Below are 13,419 nucleotides of genomic sequence, written 5' to 3'. Positions count from 1 at the left end.
CTGGTAGAGCAGCGGGTGTGGTGGAGGGTGGCTGATTGGTCTACCACATTTACCAAATAGAGTTGTGGTATTTTTTAAGTGCTTACTATGTGCCGAGCATTGTACTAAATGCCGGTGGAGATAATTAGGTTGATAACAGTCCTTGTCCCACTTGGGGCTCACAATCTAAAGGAGAGGAAGAACAAATATCGAATCCCCATTTTTTTCAGATGAGGGCACTGAGGCATAGAGAAGAAGTGACTTGCCTGAGATCACAGAGAGCAGGTACACAGCAGAGCCAGAATTAGAAACCAGGTCCTCTCACTCCCAGGATCGTGCTCTTTCCAGAAGGCCAAGCTGCTTCTTAAAAATAAGACTCAGAAAAGGGAGCCTCAACTTCCTGGAAGGGGGCCAGTGGGGAAAAGGGTGGGGTCTTAACTTCCCCACCCTTCAGAGCCCTGAGCAAAAAGACAGTGGATCCTAGGAAGATGGTAGGGACTTTCTGTTCGGCCTTGGGGAAGTGGCATAACCTCTCTGGCCCTCTGTGATCCCAGCATTTCTACCCTGGGTCTTGTGAGGGAAAGCTGTAGGCCTTCACCAGAAAAGGCCCTTTTCTTTGCTCCCATTCCCAGAATTCCTTTTGGGCTATGATAGTCCAACTCTAAGGAGAAATCTCACAAGTCCCTTTCAATGGACCGTCTAGTCCTGCTCCCCTCTTCCCCCAACCCTGAGCTTCGGAGAAATGCATCAGTAGGGGGCCAGAGAGAGAGTTGACCTAGAAGAGCTTCCAGAAGGAGCGGCCGGATGTGGGAAGGACTGGGGAAAGAGGGGGAAGAGGGAAAACACCAGCCATGAGGTGGGAGGGAGCCATGGGGGAAGGAACAGATCAGTCATAACCCCTGTACATTTGGGAGACCCTGATGGGAGCTAAAGGAAAGACACCCCCAACCCACCGCTGCTGGGTAGAGGTCTTAGCAGGGAATCCTGTCTGTTCAGTCAAGCAGTGATGGGACTGAGGCTAGTGAGATGGTGAAGGGGAGGATTACTGGGAATAGGCAGCAGGACTAGTTGGAAATAGAATCTTGGCTTCTTCTTTCTGTTCCTTGGTGTGGGCCCGGTGGGACTATGGTTTGGGAGGGGGACCCGGCAGTGGCTGCAGGCAGATCCTGGTGTCTCTGAGCCTGGTGGGGGATTCAGGTGGGGCTGGCGATGGGGTCGAGGGTGGAGATGGGCTACATCAAGGTTTGTGGAAACAGTGTACGCTGTTGCTTCGGGGGCAGACCACTGGGTGGATGGAGTGCCAGTGTGTCTGTCAGTGGCTTGGAGAACTGTACTCCAGCCTGTCGGAGGCCCATCCCAGGACGGGTGTAAGAGCATCAGGAGGTAGGGAGAGAATTCTGGACGTCAGTCCTATCAGCAGGGCACAGATCCTGCACCAGGAACGGACACTCTGGGTGGAGTCTGGCCTGCAGGTGGCACTTGGAGTTCAAGGCCAGACATGCAAACAGGTCCAGGATGGGACAGATTGGCTGGTGCCTTGTCTGCAGAAAAGGATCAAGAGGTCACAGTGGCCCAGAGATGAGCAGCCGTGAGGCCGAGTGGGAGGGAAACTCAGTCCCCTAGAAAGAGGAGGGCCTGACTGGGGAATCATACTGGAATCACGGGAGAAGTGGTTTCAGCTAGACACTGGGAGGGACTTCCCGGCTGTCCGAGGAAAGCATGTCAGGCTAGGCTAACCCGGGCGGATGCAGCACCTTCACCCTGGGAGGTTGGTCAGTCAATAGTCTTTATTAAGTGCTTATTGTGTGTAGAGCAATGTACTAGGCACTTGGAAAAATACAACACAACAATAAACAGACACATTCCCTGCCCACAACGAGCCACAGAAGGTGGTTCTATCTGATTGTAAGCTCACTGTGGGCATGGGATGTGCCTGTTATATTGTTGTACTGCACTCTCCCAAGTATAGTGCTCTGCACACAGTAAACGCTCAATAAGTATGATTGATTGATTGGTGAGGGGCATCGGACAGGAGAAGGGTGATAACCTTTGATCATTCATTCAATCATTTATCGAGTGCTTACTGTGTGCAGAGCACTGCACTATGCCTCCCTGCCCTCTCACCACCCATCCCCGTGTCTTGAGATGATCTCCCTGAGCTACCATCCTCAAGAGATGGAGCCAAGCCTCCTCTCATGGGGGCGTCTTCACAGCAAACCCATTTTCAAAGGAAAGCATTTTGAAAGTAGGTGAGGGATGCTAGCATCTCTTTCAGAGGGCACTCTCCCTATTGTAGAGTAATGGATAGAAACCACTTGGTTGATTTCAATCAATTAATCAACAGTCAATTGTTTTAGTTGGCAATAAAGGACTTGGAAGTGTCTTCCCACTCTCCAGCATTCTCCTGGCCCAGAGAGATTCAAAGAACAGAACATTGTTAATTAATCAATAGTATTTATTGAGCTCATACTGTGTGCAGAGCACCTTATTAAGTGCTTGGGAGAATTCAGTTTATGGAAGTTGATAGACATGTTCCCTTCCCCCAAGGAGCTTCCAGTCTAGAAGGGGAGACAGACACTACTAATGTAAATCAATAAATTACAGGTATGAACATAAGTGCTGAGGGTGGGGTGAGTAAAGCGTGCAAATTCAAGCACAAAGGTGATGCAGAAGAAAGTGGGGAAAAAGGAAATGAAGGCTTTGTTAGCTAAGACCTCTTGGAAGAGATATGGTTTTAATAAGCCTTTGGAAGTGAGGAGAGTGATCGTCTGTCAAATATAAAGTGGGAGGGAGTTCCAGGCCAGAGGCAGGATATGGGCAAGGGTTCCCCTGAGCTGCTATTGAAGATCAAGGTCTGCATCCCCGAAATTGGTTTATTTGGGTCACACTCATTAGCAGACTAGTGGCAGGAAAGATCAAATCGTCCTCCATCAGTGAAGCCACAGGGCAATCAAAAAGGTTAGACCCACAGACCCTACAGAAAACACTGAAAGTCCCCAAAGCACAACCCAATCAAGGTCAGCTCCGGCATCCCTGACCACTGAGTCATCTGGGCCGAGCAGAGGGGTGGGGCCCCAGTGTGCACCTTCCCCAGAGAGCTGTTGGGTAGGGACAGCCTGTGAGGTTCAAGGAAACCATGGCTGATCCATTTCAGGTCATCAGCAGTGGGAGAGCATTCCCAATCCCTGGAGTGTCCTCTCCGACAGTTGGGGGAGAAATCATGTGGAAGAGAACATGTGGCTTTGACCTCTGCTCCCTTATAAACTGGAAAATGGAGACAAATGTCCAGACCAGAGCCAGATTCTGGTAGCAATCTGGTGGCGTCCTGGGCCCTCCGACCCACAGAGAGGGACCCCTGCAAGCACCAGGGACTGACTTGTTTTTTGTTTTCAGTGGTATTTGTTAAAGGTATACTGTATACCAGGCACTGTACTAAGCACTGGGGTAGATACAAGGTTGAACACAGTCCATGTCCCATTTTAATACCCACTTTACTGATGAGGTAACGGAGGTACAAAGAAGTGAAGTGACTTGCCCAAGGTCATACAACAGACTAGTGGCAGAACTGGGATTAGAACCCAGGTGTTCTAACTCCCAGTCCCATGCTCTTTCCACGAGGCCATGCTGCTTCCCACGAGGCCACACTGCTTGTGCATTTTCTCTCCCAGGCCATCCAGCTCTTGGCTAGAACCCGGGGACTTCTGTGAATAAAAGGTTTCTGTCTGATCTTACCATGGCCGCAGCTGGCTGGGCTGTGGGCCTCCCGGACACAGGATAAAGTCTTTCTCCTGGGGGATGGAGGAAGCAGAAGCTTCCTGGGAGTGATGCCTATTCCAGCTCTGTGAAAACCCAAACTGACAAGAGGGGAGATGGGGACAGGACAGAAAGAGGAAGTGGGAAACCAGCTGGAGATGGGGAGGTGACATTTACCTCCTCCCTGCCCAAAGTGGACAAAGCATAGTTGAATGTCCCACAGCTACAATCCAGCCGGTTTTTGATTGTCTGAAGGTTGATTATGCACCGTGTGGATTATCTGATTGTGGTATTTGTGAAGCATTTATTATGTGCCAAGCACTGTTCTAAATCCTGGGATAGATACAATGGAGTCAGGTTGGACGCAGTCCCTGTACCACATGGGGCTCATAGTCTTAATCCCCATTTTACAGATGAGGTAACTGAGGTACAGAGAAGTGATCCGAACTGCCCAGGTTTCCACAGCAGACATGTGTCGGAACTGGGATTAGAACCCATGCCCCCTGACTCCAAAACCCATGCTTTTTCCATTAGACGATGCTGCTTCTCACATGGGCAATCTGGAGAACTAACTGCTTTATGGATTACTTGTGTGTCGTGGGTTATCTGCGAGTTGAGTTGAGTTGTCCAGTTTGGGCATTATTTGCCAGTTTTAGTTGTCTGGTTTGTGGATTATCCTGCCAGTTTGGTTGACGGGCTTGAGAATTACCCCACAAATTGGGTTGCACGGTTTGTGAGCTGTCCGCAGATTGGAAACTCACACCCACTGGGAGAAGACTGCTTTCTTTAAGCTCTCCTCACACACTGCAGCCCCTGCTGTCCACATAGCCCCACCGTGGGACTTCCTTTGGACCACCCAGATCCAAGGCCCCTTTCCCCACTATTGTCCCAATGTGACTTGCAGCTATGGCCGTCCCCTTTGCCATATGAATCCTGGCCCCCTTCCCCATCTTACATTATCTGGTGTGGGTCACCTAGGCCACTTTGTTTCTTGTTGCAAGCATGGAATGCCAGAGAGCTAATTTTTCCTTCCCACAAAAGCCACATGAAACAAAGTCCCCACAGAATGCTCCCTGAAAACCTGAGATCTTGAGAGTGTGTGTATACATACACAGACAAAATATTGGCCTTACTCAAAGCCTAAATCTACCTTCAATCAGGAGGCTAAGAGGCAAAATGGCCCAGCTTGTCCTAAGAGGAGACCCCACTCCAGTTTCAGAATTCACTGTTTAGTTTTCCCAGATTTCCAAGATCGATTCTCTGGATTCCGTGCCTTATTTTGCCACAGAAACACTCTAGCACCTGGCTTTCTGAATGGTCTGGCAGGCGGGCAGACCTCCATCACCTCCTCCCCATTTCTGGGGTTCTCCATCCTGCTCCCCTGCCCTGCCCCCCGGCTCCTCTCTCCCCACACCCCCCACACACCCCCGCCTGTGTGTGAGCGTGTGCTTTGGTGCCGGGGGCTGGGCTGCCTCTCCTGTTGGCTTCTCATCATTCAGGCTCGCTGCTCCATCCCATGCCATGCCTGTGCGCTCTGTGGGACGTGTTCCACCGTGCCAGGCACGTGGCCGGGGGCCGGGGGCCGGGAGCCGGGGGCCAGGGTCAAAGCGCCCAAACCAGCTAACCTTGTCGTATCCAGCAGCTGCGTTCAGAAATGCTACTGTAAGCCCAAGAGGGTTAACCAGCACTCTTGCAAGATGTCAGAACTGTCCGCCATTACTCTGTAAGTGTGCGTGCCGTGACGTGACCTTATGTCGTGACCGTGTGCCGTGACGCATGCTGCAGGCTGGGCCCCAGCTGGTGGGGAGCGCTCAACGCGGGGGGACCGAGCGGCCTGGCTGACCCTTGTGGCCTGCTGCATGCAGAGTTTGTGGCGTCATGTGCACTGGCTGTGAGCATCACAGCCGGGGGCTGGGGGAGAATGAGGGGTGGACTGGACTCTCATGGCCAGGGAGACCCGTTCCAGCCAGAAGGGGCCGGATGGTCCCGGAGTGCATTTGGCTTCGCCACATGGCAGGCCCCGTGGCGGCTTCAGACTCACCCGGGTCCCCACGTGGACTGTTCTGGAGTCTCCACCCGGTCCTCCCCTGCTGCTCTCGCTCGCTATTACTGACTCCAAAGTCTGGAGCATGTGCAAGGCACGCTCAGTGTGGGCCCTCACAGCATTCAGGGATCCATAGTCCCAACATTCCAGGGGCCTGCTGGGAGAGCACCGCCACTCCCTCACTGGTTGGGGACAGAGGTTCAGAGCTACCGGGGGGTGGGGGTGGGGGTTCTCAGGCTCACGGCACTCGCCCCGGCCATGCCACCCTGCCATGCACCGCCAGGCAGCCAAGATAGCTTTGCTGTCCGTTGTGAATGCTGAGGAATGTTTCATTCGTGATCTGTGCTCCGCGCTTCCCGGTTAGGGGTCCCCCACTCCACTGGGCAGGGTGGCTTGCTGTGGTTGCTGCTCCCCGCTTCCCTGGGTGGGGACTTTTTTCTTTCAGAAACACCCCTGGACATCCTCCCCTTCCCCACTTCAGGATGAAAGGAGAGAAGAACTGGGAGAAGGGGAGAGAGTTGGCCATGGGAGAGACAGAGGAAAGGGATTGGGGTGTCCAGCCTAGGGAGGAGGAGGTTGAGGTGTGGGTGGTGGGTGGATCTGAGTCCCAGTCCTCCACTCACCAAAGGGTTCCATGGAACGAGGATGAGGATGAGGCCGGAATTACCACAGTATAGGCTTCAGGAGGACACAGGCAAGAACACCCCAACAGCCAACGGGATAAATAACTGGAAAGGGCTAAGGGAGGAGGAAGAGGCCAGAGGGTCTGGTCTGTGTTCCTGGAGATCTTTGAGGGTGTTCTTGCCTCACACTCATCTTATCCTACCTCTAGGCAGGGGGATGGACCCATTGTCCTGGGGTACCATGGTCTGGATACACCCCCCTCCCCCTCTTCCCCGGGGGGGAAACCTGGCCCGAGCTGCTTCAGTCTTCTCAAGGGTGGAGGAAGTCATCTCTGACCTCTGGCCCTTCCCCACCATCTCTCGGCCGTGGTACCAGCAGGGCCTGGCAGATAAGGAAGGTGCTTTCACCAGCCTCCTAGGTGGGTTGGCCACCCCTTTGTCCTAGCAGCTTGGCACTCCAGGGAGGGAGCTCCTCCTCCCCTGTTGGTTGCATCATGGAGGGCAGGAGGGGTCCACAGATATTGTCCATCTCCACCAGCCCCCTCCTCATCTCTCCATTATCCCACCATGCCCCAGTCTCTTTCCCACAGCTCTGCTCTGCCTTTCCTCGGCCAACAGGGTGGAGAGTGGGGAGTCAGGGACATCTTAAAGGTGGTTCTAGTGCTGCCCATACCTGCCCTCCCCTAGTTCTCTCCCTAACCGCTCAGTGCTTTCTCCCTGCTCCTGAGCTTGGGGATGGAGGGGGCAGAGACAGGCTTAGTTGCAGCTCAAGACTGGGATCCAGACGCTGATGAGGTGGAGCATGCTTGAGTGCTGATGTGCAGGGCACCCAGTGAGGAAGTCACATGAACCAGCCCAGCGGGGTCTGGAAGATCCGGCTCTGAGGGGGCAAGACTAGGTCCATCCTTCCACTCAGACCACAACTCCCTGTGCCAGCCAGCCAGGGGCAGTGCTAACATACGCACTCTGCTCTGCCCAACAGGAGGCTGGCCCGCTCCACCCTGCTGCTCATCCCGCTCTTTGGCATCCACTACACCGTCTTCGCCTTCTCCCCCGAGAACGTCAGCAAGCGAGAGAGGCTGGTGTTTGAATTGGGGCTGGGATCCTTCCAGGTACGGCTGCGGGTCGGGCTGGCGGAGCTGGAGCCGGGTGGTACCCGTTTTAAAGGAGAGTCGTGACTGGGCCCCACGCCCGATACCAGACTACGATATGAGTGTGTGGGGAGGGGGGAGGAAGGGAATGGCTGAACTACCATTTGTTGTATTTACTGAACATCTGTGGTGTGCCAAGCAGTGTGTACAGCTCTGTATTGCTCATTGAGAGCTCCCAGAGGGCTGGACAGCGCCTGCTTTATGCAGAGCGCTATGCCCAGTGCCCTTGATGTGGACAGTTCTATATTGGATGCCGACCATGTGCAGGGCCCGCTTTGTGCCAAGTGCCGTTCCAGCCACCCTATGTGTGGCAAAGCGCTGTAACGGGCACCCACTGTGTGCAGAGCGCTATAGTGTGTGCCTACCTTATGCAGTTTTCTGCACTGAGCATGTACCATCTGCATAGCACTTGACTGAGCTCCTACCATGGGCAGGGCACTGTACTGAGCAATTGGCAGAGTTCAGTAAGAGCAGGAGAGAGGACTTTAAAGAGCCCTCCCCCTCCCCTGGTCTCTCCCAGCCTGCAAGGAGGAGGAAGGAGCGTGAATAAAGAGGTGACCTCTCTGTCCCCTCTTATCACCCCCTGCCCACCTCCCCAACCCATTAGCAGAGGGATGGGTGACCAGTTCCTCACCACTCCCCACACACTGCAGCAGGCAATGAATCACCGGTGTTTGTACCCCCGTCATGGAATAGGAAGCGGGGCAGCACCGGGGCGAGGCCTGGCTGCTGGGGAGGTGATGTCCACCTCTGAAATGGCTCCCAAGCCCGGTGGTGGACCAGCTACTGGCTGGACCAGGACCATTCAGAGCATCTCTCAGCGATCATCCTCCTCCTCTTCCTCCAGGTTTTCCCATCCCATCCCATCCCAGGCAACCCCATCCTCCCTTATGGTCCCTGGCTCATCTTCTCTCCTGAACTTTTATGGAAGTGGTGACTGGAGACGTGGTGACCTGGAATGCCCTCCCTCCTCATAGCTGACAGACAATCACTCTCTCCCTCTTCAAAACCTTATTGAGGGCACATCTCCAAAGGGGGTCTTCCCTGAGTGACACCTCCATTCCTCTCCTCCTTCTCCCTTCTGTATCGCCCTGACTCATTCCCTTCATTCAGCACCAGCACCACAGCACCACAGAATTTATGTTCATATCTGTCATTTATGTATATTAATGTCTGTCTCCCCCTCTAGACTGTAAGCTCGTTGTGGGCAGGGACTGTGTTGTTGTACTTTTCCAAGTGCATAATACAGTGCCATGCACACAGTAAGCGTTCAATAAATACCACTGAATGAATGAATAAATGCCCACCGTGGCCTTTCCCTCCCTGTCCACCCAGGGCTTCGTCGTGGCCGTTCTCTACTGCTTCCTGAACGGAGAGGTATGGAGTTGGTTCTTGGACTTCGGGTCTTGGGAGGGGAGCCCTCAAAGGGTGGGGGAGAGCATGTGCGAGGAGAACTTCCCCGACTCGGGGGAAAGCCATGCATGGGGGAAGTCTGCACTGTGTGGGGCGAGTATGCGCCGGGGGAACTGCACAGGGGAGGGGAGAGCCTGCGTGGGGAGGCGTTGCATAGGATGCAGAGAGCCCCCAGTTAATCAATCGTATTTATTGAGCGCTTATTCTGAGCACAGCACTATGTTAAACACCCTTAGACCACCACCCCACCCCCGTCCGGTTCCCGGCCGTGGAGACGATGGGGCCGGGGCCCCCCGGGCGGGGAAAAGGGGTCGGTTCCCGAACCCGAGGGGGCGGGGAGGGAGGCGGGGAGGAAGGGGGTCGGACAGCACGCAGGCGAGCAGCACGGTACATAAAGAAATGACTTTTGAAGTTTCTCCCTCAAGGTGCAATCCGAAATAAAGAGAAAATGGCGCAGTTGGAAAGTCAACCGATACTTTGCTGTGGACTTCAAGCACCGTCACCCCTCCCTGGCCAGCAGCGGGGTGAATGGAGGCACCCAATTGTCCATTCTGAGCAAGAGCAGCTCGCAGATCCGCATGTCCAGCCTCCAGGCGGAGAACCTGGTCACGTGAGCGACTGAGCCGGAGCCGGACAGCGCCCGCGCCCGTCCGTCCGTCCGTCCGTCTGCCCGCTCCCGCCCCCTCCCCTTTTCCGCGCTGACCAAGGGGGAGGGGGCGTGCAGGGAAGGACGGACGGACGTTTCTTTGTCTTTCCGTTGTGTTCTTGTTTTCGTTTGCCAGCGCGGGGAACCGGGCTTTCCCAAGCCGGGAGGTGGTCAGCAGTGCCCTCCCCTTCCCCCGCCTCCTCGTCCTCCCCCGCACCTGTAAATACCCTTCGGAGAGCTACTCGCCCCCCTCCCCCAAACCCCGCTGCCCCCCGCGATGCCCGGCCTCCCGGGTGGCACCTCGGGTCCTCCGGAGCAGTCAAAGGACGGGGGGTGGGGGGCGTCCTGGATTTGGGGGAGTCCCTGCGGGGAAGGGGGTCGAGGGGCCGAGGAGAAAGAGGAATAGCGCCAGCCACCACCCGCGAACATAACAGCGTAGCGGGGGGCGGCCTGCCTACGTGTGTATGCCTGTGTGTGTATGTGTCTGTGTGTTCGGGTGCCCTTGGGGTGGACGGGGCTGCAAAGGGCATCAGCCTTCTCCTCGCCCCCGCCACCTGCCCTCGGAGGACCGGCCCCGTCCGCGGGGGGCATATGGGGGGCGCAGGACTGCGAGACCAGGACCTGCGAAGGCGTCTCACGCTCCCCTTTATGTTTCGGGGTGATAAGAGGGGTGCCTCCACTCTCTGGACCGCTGGAGGGTGGGGCACACAGCCCCGGTCCCTCAAAGGCCTAAAATGGGCCACCTAAGAACCCCACAAACGCACACACGCCACCTATGGCAGAGGGAGAGGAAGTGGCCGAAGGGCCAGATGGGGTCGGTTTACTTATTTTTCATTTTTCTCTGTTGGACTACTCCCGAGGCCGGGATTGCGGGGAGTAGGAGGTGGCGAGGGAGCTCGCTAGCTATGGTGATGGGCGTCCTCGCTCCTCCGGCCGGACAGCCCCTCTTCCTCTCCCCGCCCCCCCACCCCACCCCAGGTGTCAATGCCCTCTGCAGGCCGGCGGCGCCACGCGGGACAACCCCCTCTTCCTCCTTGGTGGCCCTCTTTACGCCGAGCATCTCCCGAAACTAGCCTCTCCCTCCTCCGCCCATTTGCCCCGGGGGCACGGACGAGGCCCGGGAGCCGAATTAGGATTTGCGGGCTAAAGGGGTGGGGTTCCCCCCGCCCGGGAGACAAGGTGGGTCTAACTGCCCTTCCCACCCCCCACCCCCCCACCAGGTATGCAGAACACCCCTCTACAGACAGAGCGACCGAGGCCGGCTACAAGCCCCCGGCTCGACCCCGGGATTAGCTATTGCCCCAGGGGACTCCTGACGAGTCTCCTGCGACCTGCCGGGGTCCTATCCCGTCCCTCTCCCCGCGCCCACCCACCAATATCATTTGGGAGGGGAAGCGAGTATGCGAACTCCTAAAAGGGTGCAGGTTATTATAAGGGGGGAAACTACAGTCCATCCGTATATCGCCCCGGGGAGAACGGGGTCGCTCTAAGGCCTCTGAGTCGGCGGGGCAAAGACAGCAGGCCTCTCCCACGCGGTCCCTCCTCGAAGGCGGCCGAAGCCGGGACGGCGACTGTACGCTGGGAGCGGGTTATGCGGGGGTCAAGCTGCCCGACCCGCTTCCCCGCACGGTCACATGAAAGATGCCCCAGGGCGATTGTGTTTGTATTGTTCTTGTTGTTGTTGTTGTTGGGTTTATTTGGACGTGGGAGGGTAGAGGGGCAGGGTCCACTGTGAAACCGGCGGCTGGTGGCATAGAGGCCTTGCCCCTGCCATTCTTCGAAACACGTTGGTGACCATCCTTGGTACACCTTTCCTCCCCCTCCCGCCCGTTCCCATAGTCAGGGGCCCTCCAGGCTGCGGACCCCTCGCCTCCTTGCAGGAGGGTCCGAAACGAGGGGCAGACTGTCCAGCCTGAGATCCCATGTTTTTCCCCACCCCCACTTTGGCAACTCCAACTTCGCCTCGGCCCCGGGAAATTCGAAACATGGAATGGAGGGAATGTTTCCATGGGGGAGGAGGGCTGAAAAACCCATCCGAACTAAAGCTCCGTCGGCGTGGTTGGCACCTCTTTCAATCAATCAGTTGCACTTATTGGACGCTTATAATGTGTAGGGCACTGGACTAAGCGCTTGGGAGAATACAACACAGCAGTATAGCAGACACATTCCCCGACCACAACGAGCTTACAGTCTAGAGGGGGAGTCAGACATTAATAGAAATAACTAAATTACGGATATGTACATAAGTGCGCTGAGGCTGGGGCTGCTCTTGCCCACCTCCTTGCCCGGAGCCCCTCTGGATACAATAGGGGGCGTTGGTGAGCACGGAAATGGTCCCCAGGGCCAGAATAATAATAATAATAACATTTGTTAAGCGCTTACTATCTGCAAAGCAGGGGTGGACAATCCATAGAGAGGGTCATCTTCAGCCTGGATAACTGAAGGTGGACTGGGGCACGTGATAACAGGCTGGGATCCTGCCCTGCTTTAAGAAAGTGTTCTGAACGCACCTCATTTTTCAAGAAGGTGCAAGCCACAGGGGTGGAAATTATGCGGTTGACTTGTCCCGGTTGAGGGGCGGGGGTGGACTGGTCCATTATTTGTGTCTGATGGCTCTCCCAGCCCTGTCCTGAGAAAGCAAACAGGATAATGCCCCAGCTCCCTCACTTTTGCTGGAGCCACCCCGACCCGGCCACCGAGGGATGTCATAGCCTCTCCTGGTGAGGAGTTCTCCCATTGACACTGCTTCCCCTCACCTGCCCTCAGGACCTCCGCCCCACCATCCACCTTGCAGGCCTTAAAATTAACCCTTCTCTCAGAGGGAGGACTGAGAGAAATGGGGATACCACAGAGCTCCCCTTACCCTGCAGCACATCTTCACAGTTGCAGACAGGAGGAGGATAGGCTTGGAGTGCTGTCCCCCTCACCCACTCCTACCCAACCAGCATCCAGAGCAGACCCCAGGACTCAGACAGGGGTGGAACACCAGCACAGAGCTTGCCCGATTATCTGCCTTTTCTACTCCAAACCTTGGTTCGGGACCAGGGCGGAGGAAACAACAGTGTTATTTCACCTTGGGACAGAGAAGGAGCAACCCAACTACCATATGTGGTTTCTGGTAGGAATAATGAGGGTGAAGGGGGAACGGGTGGATCCCTCTTCCCAGACACGAGATCTTGAAGATGAGAATGCCAAGGTGAAATTATCCTTCGTTCCCACAGATCCCTGGAGTTGGGATTACATAAGAGTCGATCCAGTGCCACCCCCCCGCTCATCCCTCGCCCCCTCCAGATACCCCCCGTCCGATGTCTGTCTGGTTGTGTTTAGCTTTTGTCCAGGTCTGAAGCCGCTGCCCCCTGATCTCTGTCCCCGCTGCCCCACCTCTGCCCCTCTGCTGGGTCTGCGTGGGGCCCGGTCTGTTCGTGTCGTGTTTGTTCAGTGGAAACACTCCGGTAACCTCTGCTGCTTCTTAGAGTGACGTTCGTCCATGCTCTGCGCCTGGTTCTGGATTTTAAACTGTAAACCCGCTGTAGATGGATCAATAAATGTCTTCTCATTTCCAGTCGTCTGCTTGGGGGGCTGCAGGGCGGTGAGGGAGAGGCGATCATGGGGCTTGGGGGGTTTCTCAGAATCGGGTTGGCCTGGGGTCTTCAGGGAGCTGAGGGAGGCTCTCAGGGTCATATGGAGGCCCAATACATCGGCCCAATAATTCACCTCTGAACTCTGGGAGGGGCATGACCGTTCTCAGGAGGCCGGGCCCACTGTCCTGGAAGGTGGAGCTTGGATTTTCTCCCCCGGTTTTCCAGGGAG

The 13,419-nt window shown here is 55.8% G+C and overlaps 1 protein-coding gene across 7 annotated transcripts in view; it reads left to right on the top strand.

The window, feature by feature from the left end:
* ADCYAP1R1 (ADCYAP receptor type I) overlaps nt 1-13,167 on the top strand; it is a 54,658-nt gene extending 41,491 nt beyond the window's left edge. For 2 of the 7 annotated variants that reach the window (XM_038755607.1, XM_038755606.1), the window contains 4 exons: nt 5,372-5,455; nt 7,382-7,511; nt 8,886-8,927; nt 9,376-13,167. In XM_038755607.1, the coding sequence (XP_038611535.1) occupies nt 5,372-5,455; nt 7,382-7,511; nt 8,886-8,927; nt 9,376-9,585 (466 nt within the window). In that variant the 3' untranslated portion in view covers nt 9,586-13,167. The remainder of the gene's footprint in view (nt 1-5,371; nt 5,456-7,381; nt 7,512-8,885; nt 8,928-9,375) is intronic. The other 5 variants (XM_038755608.1, XM_038755610.1, XM_038755609.1 and 2 more) reach the window with 5 other exon arrangements.
* The last annotated feature ends 252 nt before the right edge of the window (nt 13,168-13,419 follow it).

The sequence above is a fragment of the Tachyglossus aculeatus genome, chromosome 13 (genome assembly GCF_015852505.1).
Source record: "Tachyglossus aculeatus isolate mTacAcu1 chromosome 13, mTacAcu1.pri, whole genome shotgun sequence".
Taxonomy (NCBI): domain Eukaryota; kingdom Metazoa; phylum Chordata; class Mammalia; order Monotremata; family Tachyglossidae; genus Tachyglossus; species Tachyglossus aculeatus.
The sequence above is the reverse complement of the archived record's forward strand: the minus strand, read 5'-3'. Positions and strand labels throughout refer to the sequence as shown.